The sequence below is a fragment of the Micromesistius poutassou genome (assembly GCF_964030765.1).
Source record: "Micromesistius poutassou genome assembly, chromosome: 12".
Taxonomy (NCBI): Eukaryota; Metazoa; Chordata; class Actinopteri; order Gadiformes; family Gadidae; genus Micromesistius; species Micromesistius poutassou.
Window position 1 is genome coordinate 12,542,759 of NC_140282.1, and position 16,721 is coordinate 12,559,479.

Here is a 16,721-nt window from a genome sequence, read left to right on the forward strand (position 1 = left end):
CCCTAAAGTCATGGCTAATGCTAACCATAAGCTATAGAACAAATACAGCTCGATGCTAGTGGCAATGCATCACTAATCATATATACACACATGCATACATACACACACACACGAGACACACTCCCAACCTTAACGCTAACCAGGTAGTTATGAATACGCATAGTTTGTTTGTTTACACAGCAAATGTCATTGCTTCCCACATGGTAACGTACATGGCACATCACTACCTAAAATGTAAAAAATCTCTATAACGTGTTTGTTTTGAATATGTGTATGTGTGCAGCGTGACGCCGTGCTGAGCGAGCCAGCAGTCCAGGTGAGGAGGAAGGGTCGGGCGAAGCAGATCTGGACCCTGGAGAAGATGGAGAACCGCTTGGTGGACATGAGAGATCTCTACCAGGAGTGGAAGGACTTTGACGATGACAACCCTGTGAGTTACCATGACTACCTACTCTGTATGCCCTGACAACCCTGGCCAGCACTACTTGACAACCCAATCTGTAACAATGACTAGACTTCGGAACAACCTACTTGGTATCCATGAAAACAACCCATTTGCTAACACGGCCAACTCACTCGGTAACCACGACAACCTTGGGAGTTTCCGTTGTGGGTCACCCCGAGCATCGTTTTGAGTAATTACGGCAACGACCCAGTTACCATGACGACTCATTCAGTGACTATGAAAAAGTTGAGGGTTACCATCACCACCCGTTCGGTCATAATGACAACCCTGTGAGAGTACTTACCCATGGGAGAGTAAATGATGGGATGTGTAAAATCAGGTCATTTTGAAGAACGCCGTGTCCCTCGCTCGCCCTCGTCTCCCTCACCCAGGTGATGTGTTCGTACCTGCGCCGGGCCGACCCGTTCTTCGACGAGCAGGAGAACCACAGTCTGATCGGCGTGGCCAACGTCTTCCTGTCCTGTCTCTTCTACGACGTCAAGCTGCAGTACGCTGTTCCCATCATCAACCAGAAGGGGGAGGTATGGACTCCACACTCCCCCTCTCACACTCGCACACACACGGCCAGACGGACACACACACACGCACACTAAACACAAGGACACAGTGCCAGGAACTGTTAAAGGTCCCAACATATGCTATATTTATTTTTTATTAGATGCTACGAGTCTATTAGTGTTAATCATTTTAGCCTTCAAGTTGTTGAAAAGATAACATCCACATATTGGTAGCATATCGATTTTTCTTATGCATGTCTTGTGTTTCACAAGGCATTTCATACATACCTGTTGTGGTAGCCATCGTATCTTCTCTAGTCAATGCTAAACGTCCAGTACCATGTGGGTCAGGTGGCGGGGCGTCTCCACGTGGAGGTGATCCGGGTCGCGGGGGGGTTCCAGGACAGCGTCGGCGGGGGGGAGGAAGGAGAGAGCAGCCCTGACATGGACAACCAGGACCGCAAGCTCGTCTGCATGGTGAGTACACTCACGAGTCACGCACTCACCCTCACAGTAAACATACATCGACACATACTCATTCTGAAAGCTATCATGGCTATCCACCTCTAGTCTCTGGCCTGCCTCTCTTTGCTTTGACCTTTGACCCGCGTGTTGTGTTGCAGCTGAAGATCCTGCAGGCCACGGGGCTGCCCCAATACCTCTCCAACTTCGTCTTCTGCCAGTACTCTTTCTGGGACCAGCCGGAGCCCATCATTGTGGCCCCTGAGGTGGACACATCAACATCGTCCCCTGGGGCCAAAGACCCCCACTGCATGGTGGTGTTCGATAGCTGCAAGGTTGGTCGCTCTCTCTCTCTTTTTATTTTTTTATATATTATTATTTATACATATAAACCTCCATTGTTTCATGAGTGTGTATGGTTAGTGTTACTTGCTGCGGGGATTGAGGTTAGCTGCTTATATGTGTTATGACCTTGACTTACTAATAGTAACATAATACATTGGGTGTGACTGCCATTGTGTTATGCAAAGAGAAATGGATGAAAAAAAAAGTATTCAAGAAGCAATGACATCCTTACTTGTGTATTCATGATTAACACCGTCCGGTTCTGTGATGCTCCCCAAACCCTCTAACTCTACAGAGAAAGGGTTTTGTTAGAAGACAGTGGGCCTTCTGTACAGAGGCATACAGTTGGAGGGCACAGTTTTATCTTGGTGTCTTAGTTTAAACCGTGTAATCGTGTCTGTTGCTTTTTTATTAATGTCTTTCTATCTCCACATCACTGATGTGGAGATAGAAAGGCAGATGGTAAGGTTTGGAAATGCAAAGTACTAAAAGGTTCTTGTGTGTCTGTTTCAGGAGCTGGCTGTGTCGGTGACGGAGGAGTTCATTGAGTATCTGACGGAGGGAGCCGTGGCCATCGAGGTGTACGGCCACAGGCAGGCTGACCCAGCCAGGAACCCAGCCCTCTGGGACCTCAGCATCATCCAGGCCAAGACCCGAACACTGAGAGACAGGTACACACGCTCGCGCGCACACACGCAACCACAGGCACACACAAACACGCAACCACAGGCACACACAAACACACAGAGGCAGACACAGGCAGACACAGACACAAACACAGACGGACACAAACACACACACACACAAAGGAACACACACGCACGATGGAACACACACAGGAACACAAATTATGCTTGAATTCAGGCCGTGAGTGTCTTGAGTTCAGGAGTCTGCCTCTCCAAGGGTTAACATTATGCTTGTGGCCATCGCCCCCTGCAGGTGGAGCGAGGTAACACGGCGTCTGGAGCTGTGGGTTCAGATCCTGGAAATCAACGAGCAGGGGGAGTTTGTGCCTGTGGAGGTGGTGCCCGCCAAGGACGTGTGCACCGGAGGGATCTTCCAGCTCAGACAGGTGACTTTCCATCCCTTTCTTCTGAGCCAGCTCACATACTACTACTCCTAGGTCCATTGTTAACACCAGTTTGCACAATTTATCTTTCAACTGTTTTTGCTTATTCAGCTTTGTTGTTCTTAGTTTGCTGTCAAGTGTACATTGAATATTATTACATATTCTTTCAGTAGGAAAACTTTTTTTGCATTTTAATATGGAATAATATGTGCTAACAAACTAAATGAAGTCCATAAAATGGACACAGCTATGACTCATTCTAAAAAGCTTATTCAAGTAAAACCCAAAGCATACGAAGCACTGATCTGTCTATTTGTAGAGCGACACAAAGAAGAACCAGAATCATGTTTTGAAACGGAGCAAAGCACACAGAGTGCATTACTTATTTTCAAATTGACATCTATTGGTTGTTGTTTCGTTTGGCATAATATCTCACACATATCTCACACAATCTCCACATTTAATTTTGCTGCTCACATACTTAAATGATTGTTCAGGTAACAAATAAAAACCTGTGAAGTTTGACCCATGGCTGTCGTTCTCCCCACATCTCAGGGCCAGTCTCGGCGGATCCAGGTGGAGGTGTGCTCGGTGCAGGACTCTGGCACCATGCCCCTGATTGCTGAGCTGATCCTTGCTGTGTCTGTGGGGTGCGTTGAGATCCAGCCCGCAGCCAACCAGGGCTCCGCGCAGGAGCAGGAAGACATGGACAGCTACCAGGTATCTGACCAAAGCCTGTAGATCTCTATCCGACCCCCACTTAGCTTTAGCTCAGACCCCCAGTCAGGTCTCTATTCAATGTTTCTTTAGTGTGGTTGGTATATTCTGTTAACAGTATTGGGGTTTTGGATGCATGCCGTACTTTGACAATTCTTTTTCTGCTGATGTTTTGAGAAATATATAGATATGTTCGGGAAAAAAAGTCTTTACTATTTTGTGTGTGTGTGTGTGTGGTAGGACAGGGATCTGGAGCGGTTAAGGCGCCAGTGGCTCGCTGCCCTGACCAAGAGACAGGAGTACCTGGACCAACACCTGCAGGCCATCGTCACCAAGACAGGTAACGCACTGCAACACTTTCTGTTTGGATGTGTTAGTGATGTTTTCTTATCTATATTTATGTGTGTGTGTCTATGTCAATAGTTTGCGTGTGGGTGTACAGTGATTGTTTGTGTATTCACTAATTTGTAAACTAAATTGTATACATTTGTCTGTCTAATAATTTGTGGATATTTGTGTATATGTTTGTGTGTAGAATATTTATATAATGATTTCTATAATGTTTGTATATACTCTCTGTGTGCGTGTTTGAAGCAGAGAAGTGTGAGGATGACATGGAGCGAGAGGCCCAGCTCTTGGAGTGGCGTCTGACCCTGACGGAGGAGAGGAACGCCGTCATGGTGCCCTTTTCTGGCAGCGGTATCCCCGGGGCCCCCGCAGAGTGGTACGTTCCGGGGGCCCAGCCTCAGTTTTGCTCCAGGTCCTGCAGGCTTGTGGTTCAGCAATAGTACTCTTTTGTTAGTTCTGTTTAACAATCCTATGTTTTTGCAGGGTACCCCCTCCCGGGATGGAAACCCACACCCCTGTCCTCTTCCTGGAGCTGAGCGGTACGTATGGTCATGGGTTCTAGGCCGGTACAGAGCCCTTAATAGGCTGGTGGGACTAAAGTCAGTACAACTCTGTCCTCTCATCATATCTCCGCTAACGGACTGCCTGTGTCGACTCATCTAACCCGGTCTATCTTCTATCCCTGTGATGTGTGTGTGTGTGTGTGTGTGTGTGTGCAGCTGATGACCTGAGCTCTCAGGACCAGATGTCGGCCCCAGAGGCCGGCGGTCTGGACGCCACTCTGAACGGAGAGGACGAGGACGACTTCTTCGACCTGCAGATCGTCAAACACTACGACGAAGAGGTCAGCGCCCCAGACTTTAAGGATTCCTTCCAAACTGATACAGGCAGTTTAAAGATGTGCAAAAACACTTTACTTAACATTTTCCTCTCCACATAACCAATATTGTGTTGCCCGCATCACATTAAACACCTGCAACAACTGAAGACAATGTTTTTAGAATGTAGTTGGGGTTAAAGTTTACTTTAACCCTATAGAAACGTATCCGTCTATACAATAACTAAATTATTCTAAATCTTTGAATAACATAGAAATAGAATAGAATTAGAAATGCCAAAATGCATAATGCATGCAATATGGAAATGGCCCCAGCAGCGCGTGTGTGTGTGTGTGTGTGTGTGTGTGTGTGTGTGTGTGTGTGTGTGTGTGTGTGTGTGTGTGTGTGTGTGTGTGTGTGTGTGTGTGTGTGTGTGTGTGTGTGTGTGTGTGTGTGTGTGTAACTATAACTTTACGTCTTGTGTCCAGGTGAAGGCGGAGGCTTCCTGGGACTCCACGGTCCACGAGTGTCCCCAGCTGAGCCGGGGGGGCGGGGCCTGCCCGGAGCAGCGGGTGTACCTGACGCTGCGCGTGGCCGTGCAGCTCAGCCACCCCGCCGAGATGCAGCTGGTGCTGAGGAAGCGCGTGTGCGTCAACGTGAACCCGGGCCGCCAGGGCTTCGCCCAGAACCTGCTGAAGCGCATGTCCACGCGCAGCACCATCCCCGGCTGTGGGGTCACCTTCGAGGTGGTCTCCAACATCCCCGGGGTGAGACATGGCTGGTTGGGCTGGTTAATGGATCTAGACGGTGATGATGGAGCAATACTGACTACTGGTGAACCGGGTTGCATGTCTTTTATAGGGCTGGGAATCACAGGGTACCTCACCATACCATACGATATGCGGTACATGGACCACGATACCGATAATATCGCGATATGACAATGCATCACGATAAGGTCTAACTATGAATTCAAAATAAAGTAAAGGGCTGGATTTCTGTCTTTATTCATGGTCCAAACTGAGTTTTTCAGTTACTTGTCTTTAAAAACGATATATCACCATATCGATATTTTGTCCCACCCCATGTCTGTTACCTGGTTTATTTATGGATTATAACTATTTAGGATTGAATACATCTCATTAATAAGCAGGTTGTTGTTGGGTATCAAGCTCAAAATGCCTAAAGATACAAGTGGAAGGAAGGAAAGTCTGACTTTTCTGCCCCTCTGTTTGTCTGTCTGTCTGTCTCTGTCTTGCTGCCTCTGTTTCAGGACCCCCTGGGTTCAGAGGACAGGGAGATGTTGGCCCGTCAGGCCACCAGCTCTCAAAACGCGGAGACGTCGGACAACGAGGCAGCCATCGAAAAGTACCTGCGCAGTGTTCTGGCAGTGGAGAACATCCTCACACTAGATCGCCTCAGACAGGTAGACACGCACATGTACATGTGCACATTACCACCCATGCACATTCCCATTGTCTCAGTTCCATCGCTCGTAAGATGAGACAATAATATGTCAAATGTTTTGAGTTTGTTTCTTAATGTTCATGCTTTAATGTGTGTGTGTGTGTGTGTGTGTGTGTGATAGGAGGTAGCGGTGAAGGAGCATCTTGCTGGCAGAGGAAGGGGTAACAGAAGGAGTCTAAGTTCCCCGTCTGTCCATAGGGTAAGAACCCACTTCTATTACCACACTTCAATACAGTACCATATGAAACACATCATTAAATACCTTGCTGTACAATGCAGTATACGGTACAACAGCCTTTAGAGCTGCTTGTGGGCGCTGATCTGTAGAATGAGAATGAGAGATGACAGAGATATGAGAGATGTGTGTGCTGATCGAGTGTTGTCTGTGCAGCTGTCTGGAAGCAGACAGGACCTGTCTTCTTCCTGCATGGTGGACGACAACAAGGTAGCTAGTCTTTATCCTCCCACCTCTTCCTTGTATCGCTAGGCAATGTAAAACGTCATTACATATCTAGCTTGCATAACGTTATGTTTCTACACTTCAGGTCCAGAATACCCTGTGGTACACTTTGCATTTGACATGACATTACCTACCTATCACATTAAGTCATGTTCATTTTGTGTGTGTGTCTGTGTGTCAGGGCCGATGGGAGAGCCAGCAGGACATCTTTATGCCCTCCCAGTTCTACCGGAGTCTTCCTCGGCCGTCTCTGACCCCTTCCCCTCCTCCTCCCCCCGCCCCCGCCCCCAGTACAGCCACCTCACCCACCCAGGACCCCGAGCAAGGTAGCAACCCACCCCACCGTCCCCTTCTCCTCTCTACTGTACTGCCCTCCTCTTCTGACCTCGTCTCTACTTGTTTTTGCTCCAACATTTGTCCTCCCCTCTCTTCTTATCTTATCATACATACATACATACATACATACATACATACATACATACATACATACATACATGATCCAGAAGAGTAGATCAATCTGCAGAAAAACTCAAATGTAGTCAAATGATTGTACATAATACAATCATTACAGTAACAATTATTGCTGTCGTTTTTTAACACAAGGTGAAATAACTGTGCAGTATAGCAATGCTGTTAACTGAGCAATGCTTTTTCTATAGCTACAGTGTTTAAGAGCACTCTGCTGGTGTATCCCTTAGCAAAGAAAAAAAAAAACTTCTGGCCATGGAGCACTTTTCACCTCTGGCTCCTTCTTTCCATATTGGCTCTACATTTCTCCTCTACTCCTGTCTGTGATTCTCTCCTTTCTTTCCTCAGAGGAGGTGGTCTGTCTCCCTTTTAACACTGTGGGTTAATCCTGCTCTCTGTTCTTATGGCTGTTAACTCTAATCTGTAATCCCTCATGTCTCAGCTTTTGGCTGTCAATCTCCTTCCCATAAAATCTGCTGAATGTCATTCAACGTGAATATTTCTGTCAGCTTCACTAGTTTTGACTAGCGCTATCCATCTGTGGTATAATATAGCACTTCTAGAGATTATTCTGCTTAAGTCTTTTGGAAAAATTAATCCTTTTTGATTAATTTTGAGGTTTCGCTGAAGACGGTGAGATTGGCAGTCGTAAGATTCAGAAATCTTAATCGTATGACTGAGGATCTCACCATCGCTTTGGTCTGGCTACCTAATTCAGCCTCTGTCGACCTCCTTTAATTGGGCCATTTCCTGGGCTTGCATTTCTTCCTCGTCTTAATCTGTCCGCTTGCTGTACCTTCCATACCTCTTCCTTCCTCTCTTCGTCCATCTCCCTGGCCCCCTCCTGCCTCCTGTTCTCCCCCAGGTCGCTCAGGGCTTGCTGCCTCTTATCTTTCAGTCAAAGCGCTGGTTCCTCAGATGCCCAAACTGCTCAAGTCTCTGTTCCCGGTGCGCGACGACAAGAAGGAGCTGAGGCCCTCGCCCAACACTCAGCAGGTCAGAGGTCACTGCACCCCAGGTCAGAGGTCATTGTTCTAGGGGTGTCCCTTGAGAGAGGCTGCGTAGCACCATCCAGGACCACAGCATCTAGAGACTTCAGCATCTAGAACTACAGCATCTAGAGACGCAGAATTTAGAGACGCAGCATTTAGAGACGCAGCATCTAGATACTGAATCTACAGAAGCAGCATCTAGAGTTACTATCTATAAATAAAAAGCCCAAATCTGTATGTAGGAGCAGTGTGTTAACTTGAAGTTGTGGTCTTGCAGCATGTACCCCGAATCGTGACATCACCAGGAGGGGACGAGAGAGCCAGGAACGACGCGGTGAGAAACGTTTCCTAACTCTGGCGTCTTTCTCTCTCTCTCACTCTGCTCATTCTCTCCTTCTTCTCTCCTGCGTCTTCTCTCTCTCTCTCTCTCTCACCCTCTCTCTCCCGCCCTCATAGCTCTGTTGCAGTCTCTCCCCTTTCTCTCCTGCTCTCACTCACTTTTTCCCCAGAGGAGTGAGACGGTGGGTACACCAGTCCCTCCACTCTGTTTCTGCCTGGCCTGCTCGTAGTGCAGCAGCCTCCTGCATGACTCCTCCTTCGCCTTCCGCCGCCCTAGTTACAGTCGACCTCTAACACAGAACATTACAACACATGTTCAAGTCCAGTGTCTGCATGCTGTCCTTGTCCTGAAATTCTCTCTCTCTCTCTCTCTCTCTCCCTGCTGTTTGTGTGTGTTGTGGTGACCGTTACCATGGTTTCCTCCTGTGTGCGTGACGCGGTGACTGTCGCGGTGACTGGTTTCCTGTAGGCTGGTAATCTGGGGCAGAGCGTAGCCCCGCCCAAAGACAGGCCGGCCGAGTCTACGGAAGCCCCTCCTCTTCCTGTGCATGACCCGCATGAGGCCACGCCCCCCAGCCCCCTCAGCCAGTCGTCCAGCGGCTACTTTTCCACCAGTGTTTCCATGGTAACCCTGTCGGAGGCCATCACCGGCAGTGACCCCGCCCCCGTCCGTCCCTCTACCCCTTCCCCACTCCTCCCACCTGCTGAGGCCCGGGGGCCGAAGGCGTCAGAGACTCCGTTACCCATAACCCAACAGCAGCCGCTCCAGGGCCCTGACAGGAATGGTGTTGTGGCCTCCTCTCCCTCTCAGTCTCACCCCACGCCTCCTGCCAGCAGCTCAACCAATCACAGCAGTGAGCACTGCGACAGGCTGGAAATCCAATTGGAGGACGACGATGAGCGTTGTCACGACGAGGTGCTTCCCGATTGGCTGACGGAGGGGGCGTGTGTAACAGTGGGGAGCAGTAAGAGTGGGACGGTGCGCTACGTGGGGAGCACAGAGTTTGCTGCTGGAGTCTGGGTGGGGGTGGAACTGGACACGCCCACAGGTACGTTCCCGTCATCATTATCGTCGTCATCCATTCCATCTTCATCATCAAGGCCGTCCTCGTTATTAAAAATGTAGAAATAAGACAAATTAGAAATCACCTTGATGTCTGATATCTACTCTCACTATTTGCACTACCACTAAATAGGAAATGGAAATACAAGTACTTACCTTCCAGTTCCTATGGCTACTTGGCACACATGGCTACTTGGTTGTGTTGTTGTTGTTTTTTTAACCAGGCTGTGCAGTTCTGTATTTACGTTTACATTTCGGGCATTTAGCAGACGCTCCAAAGCGAGTACATTTGTTAGAAGGAAGAAACAATATATCGCCCTCGGTACAGTAAAGATATTCAGATATTCATAGAAGCAAGTACAATTGCTAGGTTAACCTGTTCCCCGTATACAACAAGATAGCTAAGATAAGATGCTACACAATGCTAAGTACTATGTTTAAGTGCCAGGACGTACAACATACAAGAAGTTCATAGGTGCTTTAGCAATGTTTTTCTTTGCTGCTCAATGTTTGAATACATGATTTGATTTGAAAGCGTCCTTCAATTGGGTTAGCCCTAACCCTAACCCCATTATTAATTGGTGGCTCAATTAATGTGAATATTGTTCACCCCCCCACCCTCACTAACAGCCCCCCCTCCTCTCCCCACCGGCCCCCTCCCTCCAGGGAAGAACGACGGCTGCATCGGGGGGCGCCAGTACTTCCGCTGCAACCCGGGCTACGGGGTGATGGTGCGGCCCGACCGGGTCGTCCGTCGGGACCGCGGCTTCCGGAGCGGGGACAAGCGGCGCGGCACGGGCACCCTGCCGCCGTCGGCGGAGCCCTGCCCGCCCGCCCACGTGCCCGTGCTCCGCGGCAACAGTGCGGCGACGGGTCGGCGGGGGGAGAACCGCAAGTCGTGGAGTAGCTGAAAGGGGAGGGGGAGGACACTGCGCCGCCGCGACACGGCTTCACAGAAGGGGACGGACAGAGTCATATTTATTTAAGCTAACAGAGTGAGAGTCTTTTGTAGAGGAAGACAAGACTGCCCTGCGGAGGTGGGATCCACGCGAATGAGCAGCAGAGACACGCGCCTGGAGGAGATTGGGTGGTGGTGGTGGTGGTGGTGGTGGTGGTGGTGGTGGAGGTGGAGGAGGAGATCTGATGGGACAGCCACTTTCTGAACCGCTACAACAACACTTCCTGGGCTTTACCCCCCCTCCCCCCCACCCCCCATGTGATTAACAGGAGGAAGCCCTTCAGTGGGAGCCCCTTCATCGTCCTCCCTCTCCCTGCGGTCCCAGCATGCACCTGGGTGTCTGAACCCACTCCAGGACCGCCGCAGGCCCTCTGAGGAGTCCTGGTTGGTCTTTAATTCAGAAACCATCCCTCTCCCCCCACCCCCCCCCCCCCTTCCCCACACGTGCCTTCATCGTGACAGAGTTTTAATCTCTTATCTCCATGAACAAGTTTATTTTATTATCATTGCAAAAAGAGTTGTTCTTTTATCTCCGTAACTGACGTAATCTTTCATCCTCATGAACGAGTTAATCTTTTTTTTTCCCTGAGTTGTGTTTGTGAACGCAGCAGAACCTTGTTTTTAAGTGTGAGGTGATCTCAGAGACTTGTGTGTGTGTGTATGTGTGTGTGTGTGTGTGGTCTTGTCGGAGGCAGTAAGCAGCCGAAAGGAGCAGGCTGTCTTGCATGGGAGAAGTGTAATGTGTCTGGAGCTGAGACGATGGCAGATGGAAATGGCTGACTCTCTGTTCCGGCTCCATACACTGAAAGCCAACGGGAGCTCATCGGTTACCTTGTCAGTTACAATGTCGTTCCACCTGGAAGACTTAAAAGAGGCAGCGTTGTCTGTCGTGTCGGACACGTTTGGGAGCGGCGAGAGGAAAGCGCAGACTCAGCTGGTGCAACCTCGGGGAAGCATATTTCTTCCAAAGCACAGCGATTAAACAAAGCGAAGGGTGTCTGTGTGAAAGGATAAAGAGGAAATAGAGCTTCAGAACTGCTTGAGTGGCGACATCCAAGTGGTCCATATATGAACGATGGCAAAGTGTATCCAAGTCATCCATTTCTCCCACAGTATGGAGCAGCAAAAGGAATCTGCTGGAAGTCTCGTGTTTGTTCCAATGCATATCCTGTCGCAAAAAGTGGGGGTTCCACTGCTCCATGGAGTGTCTTTATTTATAGCCTGCCGCCGCTGAAGGGCTGTTTTCATGTGCCAAGTCTTGACGTGCGATGATTGTTGCTGTGTTGATTATTGTCCCACGTTGTCATTCTTGTTGTTGTTGTTTTGGGGTGTTGTGTTGGCCTGGTGGTACCTTGCACGTGTGGCTGGAGAGGAGCAGGAGGAGGTTTGGGAGAAGTTCTGCACGTTTTGTTTTTTGCAACCTGCAGAGGACGCAATCTCTACTATGCATTGAATCTTACTGTGTGAGCCGTGGGAGTGAGGGTAATCTGTTAATTTCTCTGATTTGCTGACTGGGAGACGTTTGTCAAACTGAAAATAATGTTTCAATGGGATGATGGCGACGGATGAATTGAGTACATCTGGGATTATTTGTAAACAATATCTTTGGGAGTGTGTCTGTTGAACATTCCATAAGAACTGTGTCTCTGTGTCTCCGTATCTCCACGGCGTGTTTCCGCCCTGGGGTACGTCTGACAGAGCTTCCCTCGTTACCTAGCAACAGGAACCTACCTAGTGGTGGCCTGCACACACAGAGAAGCACATGTAATATATAGTATATACTGCAATACTCAAGTGTCCCCATCTGCAAAACTATCGTGTAGCGGTTGTGGACGGTTCTGATACCCGACGGTATCCCCATGTTCTATTATTTTTAGGGTGCAGGACCACGTCGGGTAATGAGAATGACGGTGATGAAGACCTTGACCAGGTCGAACTGTCATGGAGGCTCTGTCTGTCAGAGTAAAAGCCTTTTGCGTTTACTATTTATATTAATTTTTAGAGATGCCTTTTTTTGATGTGAGCGATAACAAAGCCTTTTAAATGAATATTGCACAAGTGATTCTATGAGAACTGCTGCTGTTAGCATTGTAAATGTCCCTGTAAATTAATCAAATGATTTATGTAGCTGTAGTGTTTAGTTGAATAGTAGCATGAATAGTTAATTAAGTAGAGCTCTTTACTCTGTGGACCCATTCAAATTCGAAAGGAGAGTACTCCATTGAAGTATCCTATTTCCGTAATAGTTGTGCTCAAGGATTAATTAAATGAGTCTAGGTTGAACAAGTCTGGGCTCTTGGTTATGTGGCCAAAATAATGAAGAATTATCATTGATTTAAAAGGCACTTTGTGGTGTGTGTGAAAGAGAGTGGATGTGAGTTTGGGATGGGAAGTGATCCAACAACCTAACGTCTGCTAGAGAGACCCATGGGGATTGGAGGAAAGCCATTCTATGTTGATAAAGGAACCTAATGGAGTAATTACTGTAGTCATCTTCCATAATGGGTTCTGATGGTGGATCGTTCAAACCATCATTCAGGACCCATTCAGTGGATTATGAAGTATAACGATCTAGACGCACCATTTAAAAAGTGGATCCATCTGCTCCATGAATGGTCTTTAACCCCATCGCCTCTGTGTTCTCTGGTTGGTTGGTTGGTTGGTTGGTAGGTAGTCATTCTTTTAAAATAGAAGAGTTGGCTGTCCGGTATTTCCATATAGTTTTGAAGAGGAGGTGGGGAAGGTGGTCAATGGTTTATTGGCTGTCATGTTTGAGTAGGTGAGGATTGATTCGCTGGCATGTTGGAAGTTGTCGAGGCTGAGTTAAAGTGATTGGTTGGTTATAGGCGGTCTGAATAGATGGTTGGTCGATAAGTGGATTTTTGGAATGGTTGTCAGAGAGTTGTTATGTGTTCCTTATGTGGTCTCTGATTTGATAAGGGAGGGGAGGAAGATGCTCCCTTTTTGTTGTGTATTGTTATATAAAAGGTGTGTGTGTGTCTTTGTGTGTGTGTTGGGCTCAGTAGGCTTCGCCCAAACTTATTACCAGCGAGGAAGGGATCCACCAAGCATGACTGAGGGGGAGGGTATGGTTGCGGTCTGCCATGTTGACAGATGACCAACCATCACCTAGGAGTCCGGCGCTGCCAAGGATACCATGGTACCAGGGTAACTTTGGCGAGTTGGTGACCATGGCTAGTTAAAGGCCTTCCTGCGCTAGTGAAACACTCAGCCTTGACTGAGATCCGAGATGGTGGAAGTGTTTGAGATCACGCCAGACTTTTGACTGTGCCTCACAGATCATGTTTTCTACCACTTTTGTTCATATCAAACATTTTCAAATTCAATTCAGACGAGTACATTTCAAAAAACGACATGTGGCTTTATTTTTTTGCCTTGAGTTTTTATCAGACGGAATCTCTTATACAACGGGAAACTCTTTGATTTTAACCGTAGTGCTACCCTTTATTTTGCAAATGTTTTGCAGTGCTTGTTTTTTTTGGGGGGGATTTTATTGTCATTTTCTGTCAATGAAATGGTCGCTTCATTTCACCTTCTTTCATTTCATGAATCTGTAGCAGCCTATAAGTTGTCCCGGTCACCCCTGGTAGTGATGCAATCTGTTGGTTAGGGATGGTCTCACTAGAGAAGACTGTCCTGATGAACATGACCCAGAATCACATGACACCTTAGTCTCGGTGGGAACATCCTGGATCACGGCCCTCATCCTGTGCTCCAGCATCCAGGGGGACCCATCCCTAGACTCAACCTTTCAACCGGAACTCACAGGGACCATTCCAACTAACAACCCCCAGACACAAGGTGTTAAGCCATACAGACGAGAATCTACACCCCAACCAGGACGTCCCACACGCCACCCATTAGTAGCAATGTTACTGCCTTGATTTGAGTGGTTCTTGGCAGTGTGGTCGTCTCTGACTGTGACACATAACCAGCAGCAGTATTGGTCCAGTCCGTGACATTATCAACTCCCAGAATCTCACTACGGAACCAGTTCTGATCTAGTGTGACTCTTGATGTGTCCTGACAATGTCGAGGTTCTGTATCCGATGGTTGTATTTCCGTTTTAAAGGTGCTTCACAACGCTACGTCTCTTAAGTCTTCAGTGATCTGGTTGCACTGGTCCTTATGTTTGTCCTGCAGCGCCCCATAACTACGAGTGAGTCCAGATCTGTGTTTCTCCTGCCTTAGCAAGGCTATTATCTATGTGTTTTTTTTAAACCATATTCCTTCTTTTTTTTCCCCCAGATGCTATTTTATTTTAAAATGCGACCCATTGTCTAATATTTATTTGAATGGTATCAATTTCCTGCGGCCAACTATTATAGTACGGTTAATAACGGTTTGATGCAAGGCTTCAGTATTTTTGACTTACGTCATGGCTCTTATTTCAGAATGACACTTGAGTAGTTACCGACCATATGGGTTTAAAACAGCGCCCCCTGGTGGCTGCATCTATACACCCCCCCCCCCCCCATAGACACACTATAATAAAACAAATCAGAGTGAAAGTCTGGTCCTTCCATTCAAATTAACTCATGTGGCTTGCTAAATGAGTTGGTTTTGCAGTATTAGATTACAATTAAAGTAGGTTATTACTCAGGAAGTAGCAGCCAGCAGGTGGCGCCCACTCCTTAAGACCTGTGGCTCCGATGTGGCTGCAGCGTGGTGCTCTTTGTGCTGGCCCGGTGTTCTCTCTCAGGACCTTCAGACCCCAACACTGCCCCACCAATGTCCTGCTCCACAGCGCCCTCTCCTGGACCTGGTGGCCCCAGCAAGGCCCACCACTGCCCAAAAACGAGCAGTGGATAAACTCTATGTTCCCCAGGCTTCCCTCGCGTTCTCATCACGTCACTTAACATCTCGTTAGGGAAATGGTTCAAGTGCCTGTTAAGTTGGGACTGAGCCAGTAAACTGAAGACAAAGTATTTTCACCTGGCTTGGGCTTGGATGCGAGTTGAGTGTTGGAAGCTCTCCCCATGATCTGCTGAGAACCACGCCCTCCGGTGGATGTGTTAAGAGCTAACTCATCAAGGTCTAATAAGATAAGAAAACCAGATGGACTCTGTAATTAATATCTATCCATGGATTGGGTTTGAAGTGGCGAAGCTTAAATTAAGCTCCTCTAAACTCCTTTTCGGGACGAGGGTCAGCTAGTTCAGTTGTGATTCTCCTTACTACCACTAGAGGGCATTGTTCGGTCGTTAGCTGGAGACGTCATCGTGCTGATCTTGTGGTATTGACCTAATGTGGGAACGGTTGTTCTGTATGTACGAACCTATGTGTATATTGGAGCATACTAGACTTATAAACACAGAGCACAAGTTTGAGCTTTGATTAATTTAAATGTTTTATGTAATTCTATGCTGCAATCCAAAGAATAATCATGTGTTATAATGCATTTATAATTTCCATCTTTTATCATCTGGACAATAATCTCCCTGACAAGAAAAAATAAAGAGGAAAACAAGAACATTGTGTGCTGTTTTGCTTTCCATTTGTTCCAAGGATTTATAAACAATCAAGTTAACTCGGATAGGTGCAAAACTCAGATCATTCATCTGGGAGTCTAATACCCTTAGCACTACACTAAATAAGTTACATTTATATTGTGCCTTTCTCAAACCCAAGGTCGACAAACAATACAAAGGAGTAGCAGGAAAGATGGAGCTATGTGATGGGTGTGGAGGAGAAGTGATCATTAAACAGGTCTTGAGATGTGATTTCAGAACTGGGTTTTTTGTGGAACTGCAGCCGTTTTAAGGGCAGCAGGCACAACACCAGATATGAGGCAGGTGTTTACAACAAATGTAATGAGTTCTGATAGTGTCGTGGCGGGGACACGGTCGAGTTGAACTTGGTAATGATGTCTGTGATAGTGAGGGAGTCAGTGGTGGTGAGATGAGAGAGCTGAGGGCCCAGAGAAGAAGACGGAGAGTATTTGGGTTGAAGCAGTGGTCAATTTTGCTAATTTTGTCTTTAAAAAAAAGTGTAAGAAGGCAACTAATCAATATAACACGGGATCAAGGACATTGTACACATCTTGTTCCCTTCAGACATTAAACACACTAACTCTCCCTCTGGGCCCTATCCAGCTGAGGCATCCTTAAAACACAATACCAGGAGGGCTCTGCAGACGTCTGAGCACATACCCAGGGAACAAACTGCTTACGTCCACCCGGGCTAGTGCCAAGCGTCCTGTTAAACACAGGAAGATTGTGCATACGTGTG

At 47.6% G+C, this 16,721-nt stretch overlaps 1 protein-coding gene across 3 annotated transcripts in view; it reads left to right on the forward strand.

Annotated features, from left to right (window-relative positions):
* Positions 1–15,957, forward strand: part of kif13ba (kinesin family member 13Ba) — a 41,793-nt gene extending 25,836 nt beyond the window's left edge. For 2 of the 3 annotated variants that reach the window (XM_084476300.1, XM_084476299.1), the window contains exons 20-39: positions 284–430; positions 838–987; positions 1,315–1,440; positions 1,587–1,760; positions 2,284–2,441; positions 2,710–2,842; positions 3,395–3,559; positions 3,797–3,896; positions 4,154–4,280; positions 4,388–4,443; positions 4,624–4,748; positions 5,211–5,489; positions 5,996–6,148; positions 6,311–6,388; positions 6,581–6,634; positions 6,831–6,975; positions 8,016–8,113; positions 8,387–8,443; positions 8,918–9,497; positions 10,142–15,957. In XM_084476300.1, coding sequence (XP_084332426.1) covers positions 284–430; positions 838–987; positions 1,315–1,440; positions 1,587–1,760; positions 2,284–2,441; positions 2,710–2,842; positions 3,395–3,559; positions 3,797–3,896; positions 4,154–4,280; positions 4,388–4,443; positions 4,624–4,748; positions 5,211–5,489; positions 5,996–6,148; positions 6,311–6,388; positions 6,581–6,634; positions 6,831–6,975; positions 8,016–8,113; positions 8,387–8,443; positions 8,918–9,497; positions 10,142–10,422 — 3,186 coding nt within the window. In that variant the 3' untranslated portion in view covers positions 10,423–15,957. The remainder of the gene's footprint in view (positions 1–283; positions 431–837; positions 988–1,314; positions 1,441–1,586; positions 1,761–2,283; positions 2,442–2,709; positions 2,843–3,394; positions 3,560–3,796; positions 3,897–4,153; positions 4,281–4,387; positions 4,444–4,623; positions 4,749–5,210; positions 5,490–5,995; positions 6,149–6,310; positions 6,389–6,580; positions 6,635–6,830; positions 6,976–8,015; positions 8,114–8,386; positions 8,444–8,917; positions 9,498–10,141) is intronic. The other variant, XM_084476301.1, reaches the window with a different exon arrangement.
* Positions 15,958–16,721: the final 764 nt, after the last annotated feature.